The sequence below is a fragment of the Branchiostoma floridae genome, chromosome 5 (genome assembly GCF_000003815.2).
Source record: "Branchiostoma floridae strain S238N-H82 chromosome 5, Bfl_VNyyK, whole genome shotgun sequence".
Taxonomy (NCBI): Eukaryota; Metazoa; Chordata; class Leptocardii; order Amphioxiformes; family Branchiostomatidae; genus Branchiostoma; species Branchiostoma floridae.
Window position 1 is genome coordinate 15,219,617 of NC_049983.1, and position 25,182 is coordinate 15,244,798.

The window sequence follows — 25,182 nt, forward strand, 5'->3', positions numbered from 1 at the left end:
AATACTTGGAAAATTAAGACTGAAAAGACACCAGGGTTTCAGCTCCAGTCTTAGTCTAAAAAGTAAGGAAACGTGCCCACCTCATTAAGTGGTAGATTGTAGGAAAAAAGTCCAAATGTTTGCAGAGAGTTAAAAAGAACACTCGCACTGGCATATTAAGGCAGACGATCACCTTGCTCTTTGAGTACCATTTCCCTTTTGTAGAGATTATTATGAGATAAAAAGTGTCAATTACACAGCATTGAAAGTATGAGGAAACACACGCATTACATTCGTCTAAGTGCCCAATTATTTTAATCAAAGAAAATTTGTCATCTACAATGTTAAATTTTTTTCTTCTAGATGAAAATTATTCACAACATTTTCTTTTGTTCAAAACCATTGTCAATACACAGCTCAATTTTTCAGTGAGACCGGCGTGAAACGTTTTGGATGTGCGTTGAGTAAAATGCCCACTGACACATTGCAACTTTGCCACAGCAAATGAAATGCAAAACAATAATCAAACTTTACCCGTTGGTTCCGAACAGCGCCCACTTCACCAGAGATGTAAGAGTAACAAAAGTCAGTATGCTGCTGAAATTTACAATTTCTAGAATAAAAGCATCTAAACTCGTACAAAATTATATGACATCTCGCTGTTCCTGAAGTAAATAAACATCATGTGAGAATGTTTTAAACATCAACAAGGAACCTTAAACTTTGAGCTTAGACCACAATGCATAACGCCAGCACATGCGCATTGCGAGTCTGGCTGAGCCATTCCCTGGCTTGTCTGACAAGGGAGCTATGCTTTCCTTTTATCCTCGGACAGGATTGCTAAAAGGTGAATGAATAGTCAAAGCTTTCTGGCAGTTGGTAGGCATTTACAATCCCGAGAAAAACACGTTTAAGTCATCAATGGCTTTCTGTTGAAATATATTGTTTCCATTTTGTTTTCAAACAAGACGCTGAGGTTATTTCATTACAACCAGATGACAATAAGTTGAATTTAAGAAAAGAAAAAGCATTTAGTTTGAGTGAAGATGCCTTGGTTATAGAAGTTTGGTTCTTTTCAACAAATTTTTATCCAAGCTTTAGCTGTTATTGTCTTGTCTCTTAAGTCTGTTTGATGACTTGAAATCACTACATTGTAATTTCTTGGTCTGTCATGGTTGAAGAAATATGTGATTAGATTTTGCACTTCCCATAACAGTAATGTAATTTTGTTCTTTTGTTGAAAGAATACTTCAATGGTAGGTGTTTGCACCCTCTTCTGCTCATCTAGTTTTCTTACATTTTTCTCATCCTTCATTTTTATAGATTACAAACATTATATACATGTGGTAATACCGTGTGATAATAAAACTTGTTGCGCATAATAGTGCATAAGGGTGTATACAAATTTCTCTATTCTCTTAATATAAAAGTGGGTGCATCATAATCATGCCATTTCACAAGATGCATTAAAATAGATTGTACAGGCAATGCATATGTATATTGTTATGATAAACATCGCATTGAAGTAAAATGATAATAAGCTCAGCAAAACAGCCTTCTTTGAAGGAAAAGATATGAAATGACAATACCACATTCACAGAAATGTTTGGAGTATATGATCTTACAAAATGGTAGAACTGAATAGTAAAACTTAAAAACACGCCTTTTCACCGTGTTATGTAGTTGCCATGTTACAAATTTGCATTGTTCTTCAATACTGAAGAAATGTTCACTAAGTTAAAACCTTTTTATATTCTCAAGTATTTTTGATGATGAAATTCTGACAGAAAGGTTAATAAAACAGATATAATAGGTCCTTCTATATATATCATCACCAAAACACATGTACATCACTACTTTGCCTGCCTGCATGACTGATTTCCATTCTTTCTCTGGTAATTAAACTTAAATAAGCCAACTCACAGTTCCAGCAACGTAGGTGATTGTGGGTAAGGTCAGGGGTCAAGGTCATTCAAATATCCCAGTGAAAATGCTTCAAACATATCTAGACAAAGATATGCACAAACTGAGGAACTTTGGTCTTTGGCCTTAGTCCACAACAATGAATCATAACTGCACATGCGTAGTTGGAAGAGTGAGATGGTTTGATTATTCTCATTAAAAAGACGTTGCTTAACGCCATATGCTTTAGTTGAAACTACTTGGGCACCAGACAGGGTGAGTTGACTTGAGTCTGTTCTTGCTTCCTGACGTCATCAGCGCTGGAGGTCAGATTTCGTTTTCTCCTGAAACAAATATTGTGATGTAGTTTTGTGAATGAAATGTATACAATGATAGTGTCAATAATTCATATGAAGACAGCTAACATGAAATGGCATTAATTCGCAAACGAGGAGATATTATTATTAGGTAACTTAGATATCTGCAAGAGAAATAAAGCATTAAAAAAATCATAAAGGCAAATATCGTAAACGACAATATCATGACTTGATTTTATTACCAATATATTGATTTCATGAGAGGAAATGCAGAATGGACGTATTTGTATAGTTGCCAGCTTAAGCACACTTTTTATGCTAATGTAAAATGTACTTTTCTCTGAAAGAAGACAGACCGTGGTTCAAACAAGATTAGATTGAGTTGACATGAATCCATTTTCAATTGGCATTTGATGAACTCATGAGATTTCGGTCAATCGCGACAAGGGAATTCACAGTCGTTACATACTTATTTGTTACACTGTCCTGTTTCTGTAAGCTTACCACACACAGAGAAGTACTACTGTATAACACAAACCTCACTAAAAAGTGGCCTGCAGGCCAATTTGAGCTTTCACGAATAAACAAAGGTTCAAACAAAACAAAACAAACAAACAAACAAGAAGCAGCAGACAAGATCCCCACCTTTCTGTGCACGTGCGTCTTCAGAGTTGCGCCTTGCCGTGGCCATCTTGATCTGAGAGATGACGGCAGACGGCGGCCACAGCTTCCACTTCCGCTGCTTCAGCTCCTCGCGGAGGTGGGAGTCCAGCAGGGCCTGGTAGATGAACACGTACTGAGCCTGGAGGGAGACAAAGAAGGAATAGATGGAATTGATGGAGAAGAACTTAATTGCACGATAATTGTACATGGTACAACGTATGGTAACAACTATTACACAGAGTATGGAGTATAGACACAGGAACAGTATTTGGTCTTTGTTCCAATCATGACATCAAGTAAAGTACTAAGTGAAAACGCTCTTTAGCATAACATCTGACCAGTAATGTCTCATCTGCTTGATGATATGTTTCAATTTTTTGGCTCAGGAATTTTGGGTCAGAGCTTCTTACGAGTGCTGCTTCTGAGCCACACGAGATTTTACTGGTTTTGTATTAGAAAACTCAAATATATTCTATTAGTCTGCGTAGAACAAACTCTGCTGTCCAGGGCAGTAACTGGTCCCTCTAGGAGGCTGGCCGGATGATGGACGGGCTGCAATAAGTGAGAAATCAGATTTAATCAGGCTAATATTTTACCTACCTGATGAAATTACTTAAGGAAGCAAACCAAATGTTCCCGTACCTTTGCCTGCACCATGAAGCTGCGGTTGCGGCGCATCTTGGACACGTAGCCGAACACGTCAACCTGCTTCTCCACGGCCATCATCTCCAACATGGCGTCGATGGTGATGAACGTCCCAGTACGGCCCACTCCGGCGCTGGTGAGGGGCAAAGAACGGTAATAAGAAAGAATTTCACGGGTCTTAGTGGCAAGTGTGTAGATGTTGACACACTGGCAGCAAATCCATAGTGTTATTGGCACTTTTAGACATATTAGACACAGTCCTTGTCTTGAAAGAAGAGTTTATGTCATCATGACTCACCAACACAACTTTGATTATCATTATAGCAGTTAAATCAGCTATGCAGAAAGGCTGCATTGTGTTAAAGGTGAAGTTAAGAAAGCATATCGAACCCTCTCCTTCCACCACATTCACATCTCCAAGCAAAGTAATCTCATCATTTACACATTAAACATGTAGTGGATCCTGGAAAGTATTCTTACCAGTGACTTCTCTATCGATCCTATACATGTATCTCACCAAATCACCAGGCCACACACAACAAAAACACTTTCTCATTTCATGAGGAAAAGTGACATTCAGTCACCTGCAGTGCACGACTATGGGGTGGTTCTGGGGCCGAGGGCACACCGACTTCATCACGATCTGATGGAACTTCAGCAGGTCAGTGGGGTCATCGGGAACGCCGAAGTCAGGCCAGGCCAGGAAATGGAACTGAGTCACCTCGCGTCGTGCTGTGACGTTATCCTGAAGGAGAAAAATGTTTTTTTTGGAACATACATGAAATATACAAATATAAAGACATGAAGACGAAGTGACGGCGGATTCAAGTTGTATGCAACTTATTTTAGCGCCGCCACTTATTTTGAAAATGATAATTAGACAGATATATATAAATAAATAACTAATAACTAATGATACATTAGACAGGGCTATAATGAATAAATAACTAAATATGTATATATATATGTACATGTAAATACATAATGTGCGTGACTGTGAGTAGACCCCCTCTGCCGGTAGAAAGATAAAGCAGAGAATGGTACCTGAACTTAAAAACGATTTGTAGATGTGATGTTGTATTGCGTGGCTGACATGTTACAATTGACTTGTTTCCATATCTAGTAAACCTTCTAATCCAGCCTATGGCTTAAAACACCAACTATGAGATGCGATATCATCTTTGTAGTCCGTGAAAGATACATATAAACATATATGTATATTAAAGTATTTTGATCAGCCTTGAAGACCAAGTAGTATCTTTAGCACGTACCTTTGTGAGCAGGAATGTACGTGCGATGTAGAAGTCCATTTTTTCGGTGTCAGTCAGGACGACATGGAACTCTCCGTAAGTCATCATGTCGGTCTCGGACCAGTACTTACACACCTTGTTCTAGGGAGAAGTAGCATGAAAAGTAGTCAGTGGAGGATGTGGGTGAGGATAGGGTAGTGATACGGTTGACGTTAACCAAAATCTTCCCTCACTGTGTCCAATGCTTAAAAAAATAGTCACAATGATTGTGTTGTGTTAGTTATGAGTTAGCTCTGATATTGTTTATTGAGATAATTGATATTATTTGCACTTAGACCAAACATTCACACAAAACACATATATATATAAACAAGCACACACACACAAAGCTACACGTGGTTTCTCACACACTTACACACAGAAGCACGCACACAAACATACAAGCATACAAATGACAACAAAAAATCCCCTTTAACTGACAGTATTTAGCTGTTAACATCAAATCTTCCAAATGTTTATTTTATACTAATTTGCAAACAATTTGTAGTGGTTGTTATAAAAATTTAGGTTATGGCATCTTTACCTGGCAGTTCTCCACCAGGTTCGACAACATGAGGATAGTGGAGGACCTGGTCTCCCAGACCATGCGCCAGAAGTCCTGCACGGTGTTCTGCATCGGGCCTGGGAAAGAAGAAGGCAATGACATGGTCATAAAATCACGCAGAAAATCTATAGCTTACCAAAACACCATCTTTACATGCCAACCCTGCAGCAGGAAGTGCAGAAGATCGAGGATTGAACTACACAGCCACATGAGAGCCTGGAGTTCAGCCTTGTTCACTTTGGTCCTTCTTTTAATCTCACAACCCTGCCAGCAGTTATTGTTGGCAGGGTAGCGGTCGACCTTCGGGAGCGGACCAAAGCGAACAAGGCTGGACTCCGGGCTACCACATGAGAGCCTGCAAAGAAGAACAACCTTCCCACCTTTCTTTGGAAGCGAAGAAACAGCCATCATCATATCATGCAGAAACTATTACATGTATGTAGATGATAATGGTGATTGTATATCAGAAAATGATTTGGTATCTTATAGTAACAAGCATTATCATAGAGATGTAGATGTTCCATGACATCTTGGCAGGAAATTTAATAGAAAGAGGTTCCAATCGTCATTACATGTAGCAGAGCTAATACCATGTTTGGAGATTTAGAGAAAAGCAGAACAAGAGTTAACATTGAAGAAACGATTTTAAAATCCCCAAAGAGCTAAGAAAAGATTAAGGGAATTGCATGCTGTAGGAGAACATTTCAGATCTTACCTTGAGTTGCAATGTACTTCTTCTCCTCTTTGTAGCCCTAAGATACAAAATGTACCAGAACAAATGAAAACATACATACAAAACAGTAGCTCTATTAAGGTTAACAGCAACTGAACAATCTATTGTATGCGTTTTTAATTGTACTTCATTAGAATGCAAGCTAAGAGTAAATGTGTTTAATAGATATCTAGATATCTACAGAACCAATAACTACACAGTACCCAGAATTACAAATTGTAAAATGCTTAAGATCTAATAAGATAATAACTTCTACTTTTTGCCAAAATATCCGGAGAAGCTTCACACTTACGTCGATGTAGGAGGCGTTGATGTAGTCAGACCTCGGATCGCCGCCAACCAGTGACAAAATCACCCTGCTGTGGTCATCTGTTAAAACATGATACAATGTATAGGATTTTCATATTCTTTATTCTACTTGTTTGACTATAAAGAGCTAACTAAAGGCTCCATTTTCAACAATGTGAACAATTTAAGGGATTTACTGGAATAGCTATGCGTAACAAAAGATGCTATTTGAATACACTTAAAGTGTCCATACAGAAGAGAATACAAAAATGTCAAGATGATTACATAAAGCCCTATGAAATTGACAAAAATGATGTGTACAATTAAGCAATTGAGATTCAAATCAAGGACACAAATATAGCGAACATCATTTGACCACCACTTTATTGACATGAAAATGAATGAAAAAGCTCCACAATGCCGACATAACTACTCACAGCTGATGATGTTCCTGAAGCGGTTCTTGTCCCGGTTCTTCTGGCAGGCCTGGGAATGTTCCTCCCCCAGCAGCTTGGGCAGAGCCTGGGCAGGGAAGAAGTAGATACATTTGAGCACAGACCAAATTACTTAATTATCGGTCTGGAACTTTGACCCCACGTGATCTAGATCAGGAGACTCCACGGCGAGGTCAGTCACGCTTGGCTAAGGTTGTGTTCTCAAGCCGCCCTATTCGACCAACGAAAAGTCTTCCTCCCCCAGCAGTTTGGGCAGAGCCTGGGCAGAAGTTAAAACTCTTGTCAAAAACAATCACAATATAACCAAGTATGTTGAATCTGCCAACCACCAACAATTAGATCCCAATCTCTACAACCCTGCAAGAAACTTTGCATCAGACAAAGATGAAGTCATAGTGTGTTATCAAATGAAACATCCCTATATATTATGCATTTAGTATACCTTTGGGAACATCATTAAAATGTGTTGCAGATGAGACAGAAGTTGACACTCATGTTGCAAAAAAATACCATTAATTAAGTAGATTGAAGTCTTTACTAGACGTACACTGTAAGAAAGAAACGTTGCCTTTTACACAAATGTACTCGTGGCCTGTAATCGAATGACCGATTCTATTCTGTTTCTTGATAAACTTGAGAAACATGATGACATTTTTGGGGTATTCATTATTTTCAATGTTACATGCAGATATGCAGAAAAAAGCATTTTGAGCCATGGTTCTCATCATGGTCTGAATGCCACAACATTAGAGCATATATTCGTGATACTGAATGATAATCGTTGTGAAGTAGATGTCCTTGGTGCTGAATGCCCTAATGTGATGCTGTGGTGGTGCTTAACGGCTTTCCAGTGGGTATCATCTTCTAAACTGTGGCAGATTTATGCCCATAGCTACGTTAGAGATTTATAAGGGATCATGATATATGAAATATACATTTTCCGTGATCTAGAAGCAGATATGCAGCATATATGGGTGTGTTTGTGCTTGTGTGTTAGCGTGTGTGGTGTATGTGTGTGTATGTTTGTGTGTGTATGTGTGTGTGTGTGTGTGTGTGAGTGTGTGTGTGTGTGTGTGTGTGTGTGAGTGTGTGTGTGTGTGTGTGTCTATGTGTGTGTGTGTTTGTGTGTATGTGTGTGAGTGTGAGTGTGTGTGCTGAAGATGTGTTGCAGATATTTGCAAGCAGGTGTGTGAGTCCAGATTTTAGGTAGACCTGTAAAAATCGATGCTTTACAGGTTATCATATTCCGATCAGTGGCAAAATTGTGTACGAAACAAGATGGTAAAAGACAACCAGAAGTATACCTAACAACGTGTATACACTTACTTATTGATTGTCTTTTGTTACCTCGTATTCATACGTGAACAGCTTTTCCTCGTTGGCCAGTCTCCGGTTGAATTCTTTCTTCAGCATGGTGATGGGGATGGGCTTGAGGAAGTCCATGATCGCGATGGACGCCGACTCCCTCTTTGATGCCATGCTCCATCCTGTAGGTGGGTACGTGTTCGCACAAATATATCAAAGATACCGTAGAACCAATAGTGACAATGGCACGCTAGACTCAATATGTTGACTTATTCATATCTATATATATCCATAAACATTGTATGTCTGTTTATATGTCCTGTAAGTAGTTGATAGGCCAAAAAAAGTCGCTGTACTTTTGTTGTGTCAATAATGTTTTCCTTTTTGTATCACATGGATGTTTTGTACTATTGTTAAGCCTGTGTTGCATAAACTTTGTATGTTGCTAAGTTGACTTACCCTTTTCAGAGTTTTATGTTGATTCACGTTATTTTTTTCTTATGTTGTATCGATGTGTGTTGAATATTTGATGTATTATTCTGTTATGATTTCCCTCATGGCTACAATGAAAAGTGGCCCGCAGGCTGATTTGAGCTTTTGTGAGTAAATAAAGATTCACACAAACAAACAAACAAACAAACAAACAAACAAAAAATCCCTTGTCTCTTTAAAAATGAGTCCAATGGAGGCTTAGGATTACCCGTGGCTGTCGAGATTTTGAGCTTTTGACCAGTTTGAGGACTACTAGAAGCATGCTTTAGTTGAGCTAACTCAATAATTTTGATTTTGTTTAACACGTTTCACTTCTAACTAAACTCCGGACTTAGTATTTCAAAGTATCATGTAGTGTCGCAACAGGCGCATTCTCCGTCATGCTCAGACGCATGCTCAGAAAGTTCAAAGATATTAAATGTCATTTGATCGAGTATTTACACTCTTCAACACACTTAATAAGCCAATTATTACAAATACGCATGTCTTCCATCTGTCAAATCAGTATTCATACCAAGAATTAGGTTTGTAGGTAAGGACGCAATGCAGCGACGTCCAATATTTCATGACATCGTAACAATATGAAAACGTAAAAAGATAGGTGATTTATTGTAATTTTGAATCGCACTTGTTTTTGGTAGGCTTGGCAGCGGTCGGAGGCGACCAGGCATTGGACTAGCAGAGCCATGCAAACCATGCAGGGAGGTGGAGCTGTCAGTATCGCGTTTTCTGGAGAGGCTGCTTCTTCTGCAAAACAGGCAAGTTGAAAGTTCATCTGTGTTGGTACAAATCATTCTTGAACTAGTTTAACTGTAACCATCATCATCATCATCCCATAGCTGATTTATCAGCCGTAGGGGCAGCACAACATGTTATGCTGTATCAATAGACATTTTAGTCTCCTGTCGGCGCCTATCTCCTCTCCGGGAGATAACTGTAATATCCAACACAAACGACTGTCGCTGTTCAGTCAAAAATTTGGGTGAGTCCAATTTTTGTGTTGTAAATAACAGTTAAACTAGTTCAAAAAGTTACTATGCTGTTATCCTCTCATGACAGGTGCCGCCATTATCTCATCACCATTATGAATATTATTTGTAATTAATTTTTTTCTTGTCATGGCATTAACATAGTCACCACAGTATGTTAGGAAATGATCGCTAGTGAGAGTATATTCGCTTTTATCAGAGCACTACTTTTAGAGTATCATATATCATGTACATGAATTCTTGGTTTTGGAGAGTTGTAAAAACAATAAGTATGATGATGCATTGTAATAACATTGATACAAATGTAATTCAAATGAAGTAAGCGAAGAAATCAGCTCACAATTAGCTTTGATGATGAACACACACACACGCGCACGCGCACATACACACACACATATACACACACACACACATACACACAAACACACATATATATATACACACACACACAAAAACACACACACACAAACACTTATACACACACAAACACACACATACATACTCGCACGCACGCACGCACACACACATACACATACACAACACACACACACACACACAACACACACACACTGAATGTGGTTTACCGGAAGAAGTAGATACTGAAAGCAGCAGCTCCGATCCCAGCCACAGTGATGACTATCCCACTCACCAGCACTGCAGGGAGGAGAACGGTGAACATGTTATGGGGAATCTGGCAATACAGATGAAGTAAACACATACATAAGATATTTACTTATATATAAATCTCTCTCTTCCTCTTCCTCTCCCTCTCTTTCTCCCTCTCTCTATATGTATCAGTACCCACTTATCACTCACTCAGTCTCAGTCACGTACTCTAACTCACTCACTGACTCACTCACCCACTGACTCACTTACTCACTTACTCACTCCCCTACTCACTCACCCACTCACTCACTCGCTCGCTCACTCACTCACTCACTCGCTAACTCACTCACTTAATCACTCACTCACACACACACACACACACACACACACACACACTCACTCAATGAATGAATGAATGAAAGAATGAATCAATGAATCAATCAATCGCTCACTCACTCACTCTCAACAACTCATCCCTCATGTAATGGGTATGGCACCAACTTGATGAAAATATGTTGACACATTTAAATTAACACACATACCTTTGACCATGGACGAGGCTTCAGTGCCATTGTCTTCGTTGTGACCTGCCATGCAGATGAACCGTTCATCGTCCGAGCTCTGACTCGCCAAGTCAGCGATGGTGAGCTTTGCCTCCAGGTAGGACTCCCCGCCACGTCCACCCCTCTTCTCGACGACGGTGTGTTTGTTGTTGTCATCGCCGGTGAGGACCTTATCACCGAGACGCCAGGTGATGTTGGGCGGGGGGTCGCCTGTTGAGCGGCAGATGACTGTCAGGCTCGGGCCCCCGGTGTTCGCGGAGTTTTTGGATGCTGTCGTATCCAATTCAGTCGGAGTTTCCCTGTTTTGACCTGAAGGGAAACAATGTACGATGGTACGTAAACGTTCAAATTTATGCAGCAGATTTTTACGTGGTCAAGTGCTATAACACATTTCATTGATATTATGAAAGCCCTGATATCCACAAAATAGACTAGGTCTTGTAGATATACATGTAATGGATGAAGCCTCGCACTTACATCAAAACAGTTACATGTCTAATACAGAGTAGGTCAGCATATATATGAATGTGTTTAGAGTAAACTGGAGTAGTTTGTAAGACTGTGTAAAGGTTAACATTATGCATTTACTTGAGTGAGTGAGTGATTGTGTGAGTGAGTGAGTGAGTGAGTGGGTGAGTGGGTGAGTGAGTGAGTGGGTGGGTGAGTGAGTGAGTGACCCTCCTACCTTCCACGCAGCGATAGCCGACCTCCAGGTCCTTTCTCACATGGCCGCAAGAATCCGGTCCCTTCAACAGGAAGCTTGAAGTGGCGATGACGTCGCAGTACCATCTTCCGTTGCACCTTCCGCGCACGCTGGTCTTGGCCGGCTGATCCAGATGGTGGTCGTCGCAGGCAAGACAGGCTTTGGGCTGGCCCTGGCATCCATGAGCAGGGTCCCGCCTGTACTGCGCAGATACCACGTCTAGAACCCCGTGTGGGCAGACTAGCCGTCCACGGGAACCATGACCCAGATACATCGTCATCTTGTCACCGGCCGCTGTCAAGAAAAGTGACATGTTAGAGAAAGTGCTCTCGAAAATGTAGGCTCGCCGAGTACAAGAGAGCCTTCTCCCCTTTTGCGAAAGACCGCCAAGGTACATCGACATCAACCAGAACAGAAAATCAGCATCATTGACAGAGGTCTGGCACTGGTTTTCTAGTGCTGAGAAAGGAGACCGCTACTTTTGTATATTTGCTTGACAGAGACGAGATGGTTTGACCTTGGAACTAAAGAGGAATTGCACATCAGGTCCCTCTCATTATCCTTAAACAGCGACCTTAGATAGCTGCAAAGACCACCACCACCTCCTCACTTGTACAACACACACACACACACACACACACACACACACACACACACACACACACACACACACACACACACACACACACACACACACACACAAAAGATGGCGGATGTCGACTGGAAGCTTCTCACCAAAAAAACTTTTAGTCGTACGTAACTAATTATTTCCAAAGGAAAAAGATGATTGGTCAATGTCTGTTTATGTTCTCACGCCAGTGCCCTCTCTTGAAGTTTTGCAATTTTACCCTTACCTACATATTTCTCTTTAGCAAGTTCATGAATGTACAAACGCAATTTAGCCTCAGTGTTTATACGGCAATATGATTGCAATTTTCAACCTTTGCAAATTGATTTTTTAGTTAACTATTAACCTCAAGCTACCATTCAAAAGAGGCAAAAGTATGACTTACCCTTGGTGCAGTTCTGACCGGTCCATCCGTGGTCACAGCGACAACTGTAGCCGCCTTCAGTGTTCACACACGTTCCAAAGTGACAGGGTTTGGCGTAGCATTCATTGATATCTGGAAAAAGCAGAAATAATGACAAAACAGCCATGCCATAATCATCCCGGTACACTCCAAAAAAGTCAATTTAGAACCAGTTGTAATCACATGTTATCAACAAGCCTCAATGACTCTATTTGTATGAGCTGGTTAGCTATGAATCGTAATAGAATGCTAATTAGTGCCAAAAAAGGTGGTTAGATTCGTTTTCTACAAAAGGACATTACATTCACTGAGTTATCAACATGACAAATGAAATAAGGTTTTTAAACATTAAGTAATAATTAAAGCTTGAATCGGCGTGCAGGCAGCTTTTTATTGAGGTCATGAGGGAAAGGGCAAGGGTCAGACAAAGTATGTAACAGGGATACAGTTTACATAACATAACAAGAAATACGAAAAAAACATCAGTTTCATGAAGATAACTGCTGTACTTAGTACCTTGTCTGCAATATCCTCCACTCCAGCCACTGAAACACTTGCATTTGTATCCGTCGTTCTGGTTTTCACAAGTCCCGTGCAGACATAGATTTCCCTTGCAGAAATCTATACCTGCAGACCAATGAAAGAGAGTATGAGACAAGGTCAATTGACACCCTTACGTACGTACATGTATATGACCTCCTCCACTCACTCACTCACTCACTCACTCACTCACTCACTCACTCACTCACTCACTCACTCACTCACTCACTCGCTCACTCGCTCACTCACTCACTCACTCACTCACTCACTCACTCACACACTCACTCACACACTCACTCACTCACTCACACTCACTCACTCACTCACTCACACACTCACTCACTCACTCACACACTCACTCACTCACTCACTCACACTCACTCACTCACTCACTCACTCACTCAATCACTCACACAATCACTCACACAATCACACACTCACTCACTCACCCACTCCCACACTCTCTCACTCGCCCACTCGCTCACTCACCCACTCGCTCACTCACCCAAGACTGTATGAGACAATCGTCGCCATTTTAATCATGTTTCTGTTGCCATTCTTGTTCGCAGACGAACAAGGGCCAGGACTCTGTGGCCCCATACCCTAACCATGTGCCTCTTACCCTGAAGAGCAGGTCCTCCGGTAAACATGAAATTCTGATTGATAAGGGTGAATCAAATTACCAGCTAACTTCCATGTTTAACCATTGAACATGGCGGACAATATTTATGCCATAGTCACTTGAGTGCAAATTTGGACACAGTTTCTTTTTGGAGAACATACGAAAATGATGCGCGCGTGGATAGCATCCATAGAATTTAGTCAGGGTGGCCTTATACTCACGAAGGTTGCAGTTCTTTCCGGTCCAGCCAGGACGACAGTTGCACGTGTATCCGGCGCCATCGGCTATACACACGCCTTGATCACAAGGGTTTCCTTCGCATGGGTCGGTCTCTGTGAACAGACAATTCGGTGCTGTAAAATGGTTTCAATTCGCCACCAAATTTACTGAGATTACCCAGAGTTTATGATATTAGTGCATACAGGATGGTTTGCGGAAGGGAGGCACACTTTGGTCCTGTTCAAGCATTGCGTAAGGCAATGCTAAGTCCCGTTGTCTGGTCAGAAAAATGATAATGAAGAAAATACACCTGCTTGACTCCACTCTCACTCACTCGCTCACTCGAAATCACTCACTCACTCACTCACTGGCTCAATCACTCAATCGCTCACTCGCTCGCTCACTCGCTCACTCACCCACTCACTCACTAACATATTCTTTATTCCCTCACTCAAAGAAACTTCGAGAGCAAAATAAGCAATGAACAAACCTAAACCCACGGAAGGGATCCTGATTTTCTAATAAAAGTTGAGTACTCACGTTGGTCGCAGTTCTTTCCTGTCCATCCAGGATCGCATACGCAGCTGTACCTCCTTCCACGGTCAGTGGGTATACACGCGCCGTTCTGACAAGGGTTTCGTCTGCATGGGTCCGTTTCTGTGAACAGACCAAGGAGGATTGTTGTTTTTACGTGGCGCCTTACGTTCACCAACATGCATCGGTAAACGCAGCATTTGGCATGTCGGTGAATCGAAGCTCCACCTGTTTTGGACAGCTTGAGATCTTCTGACCCTCTGAAATGACCTCTTTAAAGTGTGCATAATTCCCAAAAGAAAATAACGTGGTCTAGCACTAATTCACCTTTATCCGCGGGGTAACATATATCTGTTGTTTGAAGCACCGTCCGTCGACTTGATATGTCATTCCGTGTCAATCCTTTAACAGTTTTCTCTGACCATTGTATGATATCAGCATTTATCAACTCAAAACCACCAATACATCTTTGTCAGGAGAAACACAAAATCTCACACAACAAGCCTCTTCCTAAACAGTTTCACTGGAACGAGAACTCTGCTCAGACATTCCTTCTTTCTCTCAGTCAGCCTGAAATTGTAAAACGATTAGGTGCTTTGAAAGACACTAACAACATAACATCTATGGCAGAAATTGAGAATTATGTTTCTGAATTTGGCTCAATTCTAAGAGAGGCGGGTAACAAGTCATTGTGCTTAAAAAGAACTAGAAAACGCCCACCGAAAAGACAAAATAAGAAATGGTTCGATAAAACGTGTGTTGAAATGAAACGTGAAATTAAAAATTTAGCCTATTTACTTGAAAAAAATCCTTCAAACTCAGAAGCAAGAGGCAGCTTCTTCAGAAAGAAAAGGGAATATAGAAAATTGCTAAAAAAGAAAAAACGAGATTTCCATCAACAAATTATGAATCAACTCTCCACTCTCAGAGAAAAGAACCCAAGTGCATTTTGGGACCTTGTTAATAAATTAAAACCAGAGAAGGCTCAAGAAAATAGCCAAATCCCCAGCGAAGACTGGTTAAACCACTTTAGTAAAGTTGACAAATCATCCAACGGAAATTATGTCGGTCCTTTCACTCCTGTAAATGATGAATCTCATTCCCCAACAGAGACAGAGAACTCTACATTAGATTCTACAATTACTGCAGATGAATTAGACAGAGCTATTGCAAACTTAAAGAATAACAAGTCAAGTGGAAGCGATATGATAAGAAACGAAATGCTGAATTGTGGCAAATCAATTTTCCGGAAACCTCTACTCCATCTTTTTAACCTGTGCTTACAAAACGCATACTTCCCCGAAGAATGGTCGCTCAGCCATATTGTACCTATCCACAAATCCGGAGATACTTCACTCCCAGACAACTATAGAGGAATCTCTATCATAAGTTGTCTAGGAAAATTGTTCTGTTCAATCTTAAACAATAGACTGTCTAATTACGCAGAAGAAAACAGCCTTTTCAAACCACAACAGGCCGGTTTCAGGAAGAATTTTAGAACAACTGATAATCTATTCACTTTGAACACGCTCGTCAGCAAATATATCAGTAGAAATTCACGTCTGTATGCTTGTTTTGTAGATTTTAGTAAAGCTTTTGATTCTGTTTGGCGAGAAGGTCTTTTACTTAAATTGAAGAAACTTGGGATAGGGGGCAAATTTCTCCTGACCATAAAAGATATGTACTCTAAAACTACAAATTGCATAAAAACAAACAGTGGTCTAACCGATACTTTTGTAACTCACTGTGGGGTTCGACAAGGCTGTAACCTGAGTCCAACATTGTTCAATTTATTTATTAGTGACATAGCCTCAGAATTTGATCATTCCTGTTGTAATCCTCCAGTTCTACACTGTATGAATGTACCTTGTCTATTATATGCTGATGATTTAGTAATATTCTCAGAGTCACAACGTGGCTTACAATCATCTTTGTCTAGATTAGAAGAGTACTGTAAATCTTGGAGGTTGAAAGTCAACCTAAAAAAGACAAAAATCGTAGTTTTCACCAAGGGTGGTCGTTTACCAAGAGACTGCTCCTTCTCGTTTAATAATAATGTAGTAGAAATTGTATCTTCATATTGTTATTTAGGCATAATTGTCAACTCAGCTGGCACATTCAAAGCCAATCACAAATACCTATACAACAAGGGACTAAGAGCTTTGTTTGGAGTTAGACAATCCCTGGAGAAAGCTGATGCCCCGTTGTCTGTTAAAAACAAGTTATTCGATTCCTGTGTCAAACCTATCTTACTTTATGGGTCGGAGATTTGGGGCTCTTTCAAAAGTTCAAAATCTTGCCCAATCGAATCCGTACATCTAAAATTCTGTAAACAATCCCTCAATGTCCCCAAAACAGCTAGCAATCTTGCTGCACTGGCTGAATTAGGGAGGTACCCCTTACACTTGGAGGCCTCCCTAAACGCCATTAAGTTTTTCACTAGAGTCTGCTTGAATGTGCCGGCTGATAGTCTCCAGGCAGACGCACTTTTATGTCAATTAGAATTAGACTCTTTAGGTAGTAAATGTTGGGCTTCCGGTGTGCGGAAAACTTTAGAAGAATGCGGTTATGCCTTTGTTTGGCATTCTCCACACTCAATTGTTTCAAAAGTGCCCTCAATCATGTCTGCTATTCAACAACGTTTAAAGGACATCTACTTTCAAACATTTCTATGCGAAATTCATAATGACAACAAGGGCAAATGCGCAAAGAACAAATTACGCTCATACAGACTGTTCAAATCCACCTATAACGAAGAAGAGTATCTTAAGATTCCGAACGAACGACAAAGATCTATTATCACCAAACTACGAATCAGCTGTCACAAACTCCGTGTTGAATCAGGGAGACACAACCACACACCTCTGGAGCAAAGAGTCTGTCAGTTCTGTAACCTGAACAAGATCGAAGATGAATCTCACTTTCTATTAGATTGTAGTTTATATAGTAACGATAGAAGTATTCTTTTTAGCCATATTATAGGAAAGTTCCCTCGCTTTGAATATATGTCTAGTGTTGAAAAATTCATTTTTCTTATGAGCTTTGATCAAACGACATTATACAAACACATCTCAAGCTACATATTTAACATAACTAAGAAACGAGAAGAAGCAGAACAAATGTATTAGAATAGTTTTAGAATTTATGTTTTAGATTAGTCTTAGAAACCATGTTTACTGCATTACTACCCTTTGTATCTATATGCCTGTACTTAGCCCGATAGGGCATGAATGTGCAATAAAGGCTATTACATATCCTTAATACCTAGTGCCTAAAAAACAACGGATATAGGTTACTCCACGCATAAAGGTGAACTAGTGTTACCTTGGTCGCAATTCTGTCCTGACCAGCCTCTGTCGCATTCGCAGCGGTAACTGCTCGAAAGCCCGTACGGGTACCAGGGCACACGTTCGCAAATGCCGTTCTCACATGTTGAATGGCAGTCAGTCTTTCCTGTGGGTAAAAACATCTCCATTGCATTGACTTCCATTCACAAGAGAAAACCTGTCATTGTCACTGTAATTGATAATGAATATACATTTGTATAATTATAATAAGGAATGAAGACACCATACCAGACACCAGCGCTGGTCACAAGAAGAAATCAAAGACATATCAAAATAAAAATGTCGTTAGAAAAATTCCTCCCTTCGCTTTTCATTTATAATCCAGAGATAAAAGAACAGATATGCTTTATGATCGACGGTTTGTCTAGTTAAATCAGGAATATGATATTGTTTAAGTGTATGAAAAAGGGAAACAGGTTTTTTTACAACCTTATACCATGTTCATTTCTCTCTTTAATGCACACTCTACATTCTATCACAAAGTGACACTCGTGCTCTATTCAATTCTATACAATATTTACACAATTTTTGTTCCAGAGGGGTACGAGTATGCCTTCCGGTTTCGACATTCTTATTCATTCTCTCTTTGCAGACAGGGGGTTGAATTGCGATGAGATTACGATATAAATAGGCGGGGCTAAATGTCACGGGTCTGGGGCGGCTGCCATTCGGTGTTAACTCGGGTGACCTCAATACGACAGTAATTGTCCTAGGTGCGGCCATAGGACTGTAGGTTTTGAACCACTCACACCGAAAAAGTTGTGGTGACTTCTGCAAAGTGCCAGATTTATGGCTCTCCTCAAAAACGGGACCTCAATTTATCGTCATGGATGGACGGCGCTGACCGAAACCCCCGAAGCTAATCATTTCCACCAGAGTGAAGTCAGGAAAGATCAGTGGAATATCAAGAGATTCGAACCAGAACCTCTTGGCCACGGGCCAAACACCCTGCCGTCACATGGCCAGCAAGGTGCCAGTGTTATCTCTGTACTGGGTCTTCTAACATACGGGACTCACAAACATTAAGCTCATTGTAGTTGTTATTATTGTTATTGGGTGGGCCTACTACTCACTCTTTGCAGCCAGGGGCTGAATAGCGAGGAGCTTACAATAGGCGGGGCTAAATCGCAAGGGTCTGGAGCGAGCTGCCATTCGGCGCCACTCAGGTGACCTCAATGCGACTGTCGCAAGTGTCTGGAGCGAGCTGGCATTCGCCGCCACTCAGGTGACCTCAATACTACAGTAATTGCTCCAGGTGCGGCCAAGGTACTGAAGGTACACCGCACCATCGCACATGTGGCGGGCTCTTTAACGTGCCCGGGGTATGGCTCTCCCCAGACACGGGACCTCCATTTAACGTCCTATCTGAGGGACGACTCATTTTCACTTGAGTAAAGTGAGGAAAGTCGTGTAAAGTGCCTTTCCCAAGGGCACAAGATCGGCAGCACGGCAGGCGGATTCCCGCAACCTCTCGGTCACAAGGCGAACACAATACCACTGTGCCACGCGGTCTTCACCAACTGTACTGTACACAATTGTACAACTGCACCTTTTGATTCCAAAACATATACTGAGTGTACGTTGATGAAGGCTAGACATCCAGGTAATAAGATAAGCCTATAAAAGCAGTTATCCAAACAAAAATCATATCCAGTTGCTCGAGTAACTGCTTTTTGGCGTCTCTCCTAGAGGATTTGGATTAAGGCTTGAAGACAGCTCGGAGGCCCCATACTTTAATAAAATATTTCGTGAATTATTTTTTGCCCGTCGCTGCAGTTCCACAACAGGCTGTTAGTGGACTGAACCTGCAACACTTCTTACCTACATCTTAAAAGCTACCTATAGTATACCATTAAAAAAACACATCAAGATCAGAGCATGGCCACAGCAAAAGATGCTGAAACAAAAAGGCTTCCTGCAGTACCTAGGTCGGCCACCACACATAAGCCGTACAAGAAAAAAAAAACCTATGCCACCATGTTCATGCAGGAAACTACTTACGGTCGTTGCAGTTCTTCCCGGTCCATCCACGCTCACAGTCACAGGTGTAGTGGCCACTTTTGGCGACACAGGCACCATGCTCACATGGTTTCTTCTTACATGGGTCGTCCTCTACATCTGCGTGAGAATAACATTATAGCCATGCAGATTGAAGAACAAATCTAAACATACAATGTAGTTCCTGTGTGTATAGTCAACAGCAGCTGCTTCAAATCGTGCATGCCGGTTGAGCGACACAGCGGGTATATAACTCACGGCTTTAGGCTTAGGTCACATTTCCAAATCGGGGCCCGGCCGGGCAGCTTTGGGGAGCAAAAAGAATAATATAAAACACATCAAAATACATAAAAGCGCCAAAATAAGATTCATGGGCATGATTTGTGTGTATTCCTAGGTATACAATTTAATTTTTCGTTACTTAAAACATCCCGGCCGGGCCCCGGTTTGGAAATGTGACCTAAGCCTTAGGCAACAAGCATTAACAGCACCAAAATTCTACAGTTTGACAAATTTTTCATAAAAGAAACCAGAAGATTTCCTATCTTTTGGTCTACCAGTCTGACTTCCAGTACCTACTTGCAATTTACCTTCTCAAAATTTACCAGTATACGATTTTAATTTTTTTCTACATGAGTATGAGTTTTGTACCCATGTGGTTTATCATGCACTACTTTGTTATTATCATATACTTTTGTAATGCCCTTAGGTTTAATGACAACATGAGTAGTAGCTACGTGTGTTGGTATCACGTCGTTATTGAGTGTTGAAATGAAGACTAGCATCATATTATCAAATGTTTATCAAATTTCTTGATCTATCATATATATGTAAATTAAGGAACAGTTTGTATATCAGCATCGTATTATGTCAATCATCACTGAGCTACATATATACCCAAATAAGCAGTCTATCCATCGTTTTTTTTAGTTTAAGTCTTTCAAATTTTCGAAAAAAAGGCCCTCAGCAAATCTACAGCTTCTCTCTTTGACCATATTTTGATGTGCAAAAAAGAAAACGATTTACAGAATAGACAAATAATCTTGCAATATGTGGCCGTTGTAAAGAATTATGTCTAACCAACCTTTGCATGAGTACGAGACTTTGTACTCATCTCGTCTGAAGCAATCTCGGAGTGGCTCAAAGCAATAGCGTTTGCCATCACATTTTTTGCGAAGATCAGCTGTGGATGGAGAACGAGAATATGGCCATGCTCGGTGTCCCAGGTAATTGATGGACCTGATAAGTAGAACGCCGCGGTCGCAAGAAAGATGCACTGGATCACGACATTCGACTGTCTTGACGTGGTCGGTTATCCCGGCTAGGATGGAAAGGAGTCGCGCGTTAGGATGTTGGCAGGTTCTCGCTACATGATGACATAAATTTATTCCTTAAATGGATGAAACTTAAATGGATAAACTGATCTGAATTTTAAATTCTCCAGTCAGATTGATTTTGCAACATTTTTACACCTGGGTGAAGTGAGGAAGGTCGTGTCAAGTGCCTTTCCCAAGGGTACAACGTCGGGGGCACGGCCAGTATCAAACTCGGGACCTCTAGATTCCGTGCCAAACGCTCTGCTAGTTATACCGTACACGACGCCACAGTGGTTGTTAGTGGACTTTGAAGGCACAATTTTGTTTCCCGTGGACTGTCGGATACAGTGTGGTTTGATGACAGACAAATCTAGAGCAAGCTTAAGATACCAACCAACCAACCAACCAACCAACCAACCAACCAACCAACCAACCAACCAACCAACCAACCAACCAACCAACCAACCAACCAACCAACCAACCAACCAACCAACCAACCAACCAACCAACCAACCAACCAACCAACCAACCAACCAACCAACCAACCAACCAACCAACCAACCAACCAACCAACCAACCAACCAACCAACCAACCAACCAACCAACCAACCAACCAACCAACCAACCAACCAACCAACCAACCAACCAACCAATTCAGAAATTAGCGTTTCAGAGGGTGCCTTCTGCGCTCGGACAAAAATATTAAGCAATATTTCGCCACTAGAGTTCCGTGTAGACGCTGAAAAAAGCTGTCGCCGACAAGCTGTCCGCTAGCAGATATCGGGAAAAATTGTGTCTAGATCGTGCCTTAGATTACTTTCTGGAATTTAACACTGGGATGGACCTCTACTCTTTTCACGAGTGTGGGGGTTCTTTAACGCTCGCTCTAGATTTGCCTGTCCTCAAACGCGGAACTCCGTTTAACGTCCTGGCCGAGTGACATCCCCAGCTGCACTCAACATTTACACCTGACTTGATCCAAAAGGACGCAATATAATCTGTCACGAGTTCGAACTCGGTTCATCCAGGGTTTCGAGTTAACAAACCAAACCACAAGGGCACTGTGTCGGGGATTTTTTTTGTCTGTATTGCTATTGCTTTCAGGCATGGGTCATGCGTCAGGCATGAGTCGGGAGTAGGAGGAACCCTTTACATCCCCCTAGGAGATGGAAACTCCAAATAACAACACTGTATCTGCTGGGGCCGTCTTACACGTGGCATACAGTTCTTGTCCCTGTGAGACTTTATGCGCCAGTAGACGAGAGGGTGGAGAAGGACGTGCACACCCCTCCTTCACCTTAAAAGCCAAGCAGGCCAAGTAAACATTTCGCCTAACCCACGATAGCGAGTGACTCAGTGCCTGCCTACCATTGCCAAAGATTTATTTAAACGTTTCTACGTATATCCCTATTGGTACACACATGCTTTGCGGGATGCCATCGAAGAGTTACAGATGTGTATGTCTTAAAAGGCGTCTTAAATGTTGCAAGAACATGCATAAGGCACTGGGACGCAGCCGGAACCTTACATCTGCTTGAGTATGATCATTATCCCCGCTCGCCGCCCAGACAATTACTACAAACTCCAGTGTGGGCGACGCTACTTCCCCGCGAATCATCACTGTACAGTCCCCGAGAAAAATTCAGGTTAGCGACGAATACTGAGACGTACACATATGTGCTCAACACAGACTATTATCCGACGGACATTTGTCAAAGGAAATTCGGAAAAATGAGGAAAAATCAACATTTTCTGTATAAGATGTTAACCCCTGATTCTATACCTTCTAACTACTATCAGTCTGTAGTTAGGTAAAATCCTACTGCAAAATGATTCAGTATGTCGCGAAGGTATCATCCCGCCCTATTTTCCAACACATATCAATATATTAATAAATCTATATGCAGAAACACTAGACGCAAATGTTAGATTGTTGTATTAGACGACACTGTTGTAGCCACATGTAGGTGTGTGTGCAATTTTCATTTCTCTGTCTTGAACAGATTTCTTTTTTTATCCTTTTCATTCTTGCCCCAAAATACTAAATCTGATTTCGATAAGACGTATGAACCAATGGCATTCTTTATCAAATATGTCTAAGTAAAATAGGCGCTTGTTTTTCCTCGTTTCGTGGTTGAAACAAATCGTCTTTCCGAAGCCAAAACGATGTAAAGATATGTTCATAACGTTATATGTCATAAGGCGATTTGTTTTCAGCATTTAAACGGGAAAGCGGGGAGCTAGAACGTCAAAAATAACAACAGCCAAAAACAATTCTATGTCTAAGTGTTAACAATTGTCAAACGACCATGTGCTCACGCCGACATTTTCACTTAACTATCTAAAAGGACAGAAATATGTTCACACCTTGTGTTGGAGTCTTCTCGTTCACTAGTCGGCCCGGTAGCGTGGAGGGGATGAAGAGTAACAGCGTTAGAAGCACCGTAGACACGGTACAGAAGGCGCGCCCCATCCTGTTCTCCTGCCCTCAGCCCTCTTGCAGACCTGCGCCGCTGAGAATTGTTGTGCGGCGACTGAAAATCGCAGCCGTCGGTTGTCGAAGGAATATACCACTCGTGTGGGGTTGAGCTGGCGTCACTTCAATGTTTTTTTCTGTCTCTCTCACTGCCTATTGGCTACACAAACAACTTAATCTAAAACATTAGTTTCTCAGCGTTTGGTGGGGACCGATTTCTGACGCAATCGCTTCTACCATGGTGTTTTATTCCTTGATTGTCTCAGCAGAAAAAAAAAAAACAAGTTACTGAGGGGTTTAATCGAGAAATGGCAAATCTACTGCACCAAGATATCAATGGCTTGAGCCCAGACTATTTAACAGTTGTACTGTGCTATTACACCGCACACTGTTGAATACGTATAAATTCAAGAATCGAAGCGAATAAAATGTAGTTACGAAATGTATGATACAGAATTATTTACTATTTGTTACAAGCCAAAAGAATAGCAACAATAATTTTTTTCCAGAATAACATATTGTGATATGAAGCGGTACAAGAAATATTTCAAAATTAAAATTGGATACCCCTTTTTTATTTTACATTTTGACCATTACCAGTAAAACGCAAATAATGGCGTAACATACCTGTTTGTACGGTAAATAGAATGTGTCTTAGGGTTAGGGGCAATTTTTAAAAATCTGATTAAAAGGTATTATCCACTCACTTCACACCTGTATGGATCGCTTCTTATTGATAAGGCCGAACTGTCTTAATCTTATGGATAACACGCGCATGGATTTTCGTCTGTTCTCCGAAAAAGTAATAAATTGCAGCATCGTTGGTCAATCTGGATTTTTTTTGCTTGCCAGAGGACCTGCTCTACAGACTATGGGGGCACATGGTCAGCACATGGGGCCTCGAGCCATTGTTTCACTCTTTTATAGATTTTAATAAAAACATTATTGAAATGGGGACAATTGTGTCTTACAGTCTTCTTGGAGGTGAACACAAGACAAACCCAGCTAGGAAAAGAATGGACTAGATGTTAAGTCCTGTAGTTTATCTTTGCATTTTTTCTTTGCTGGATTTTTCGCCCTCGTGCATTAATTTCGGGACTCCATAAAACTAAGTCAATGTGGCCTAAGTATGGTGGTTCCTTAATACTCAGCAGGGTGTGGCTCTCTACAAACATGGGACCTCTGGTTCTAGTTTTCCATTGAAGAGAACGTCCCAAACCGAAGTCGAGTTTTTACCTGAGTCGAGTGACGAAAGATGTGTAATAAGTGCTTTTCCCAAGGGCCTATCACATGGGTCTATTAAGGATTCAAACCCGGAACCTTTAGATTCTGAGTCAACAACCCCAAACCACCTTGTCACCAGGATGTCCTTTATAAATTTATACATGCGTCCTGTTGTCCACGTGGCGTCGGGCGTGCCATGGCGTAACTGGTAGAGCGTTCGGCTCGGAATCTAGTGGTCCCGATTTCGATCCCCGCCGCGCCCCCCCCCCCCCGGCCTTGTGCCACTAGGAAAGGCACTTTACACGACCTTCCTCACCTAACTTTACCAAGGTGTAAAAATGAGTCCCTGACTTCGGTCGGGGAGGTAAAAGACTACCTAAT

The 25,182-nt window shown here is 41.2% G+C and overlaps 1 protein-coding gene across 1 annotated transcript; it reads right to left on the reverse strand.

Annotated features, from left to right (window-relative positions):
- Positions 1-35: 35 nt before the first annotated feature.
- On the reverse strand, positions 36-23,623 carry LOC118416213. Its single transcript, XM_035821296.1, has 22 exons — positions 23,469-23,623; positions 20,870-21,106; positions 19,789-19,905; positions 17,765-17,893; positions 14,447-14,563; positions 13,909-14,019; positions 13,042-13,152; positions 12,508-12,618; positions 11,477-11,788; positions 10,771-11,100; positions 10,207-10,276; positions 9,262-9,380; positions 8,184-8,323; positions 6,819-6,903; positions 6,386-6,462; positions 6,076-6,112; positions 5,340-5,437; positions 4,778-4,897; positions 4,091-4,251; positions 3,504-3,639; positions 2,844-3,000; positions 36-2,225 (listed from the first exon to the last, which is right to left on the reverse strand). The coding sequence occupies exons 1-22, from the start codon at positions 23,572-23,574 to the stop codon at positions 2,209-2,211; spliced, it is 2,898 nt and encodes a 965-aa protein (XP_035677189.1). The 5' UTR covers positions 23,575-23,623; the 3' UTR covers positions 36-2,208.
- Between the last annotated feature and the right edge of the window lie 1,559 nt (positions 23,624-25,182).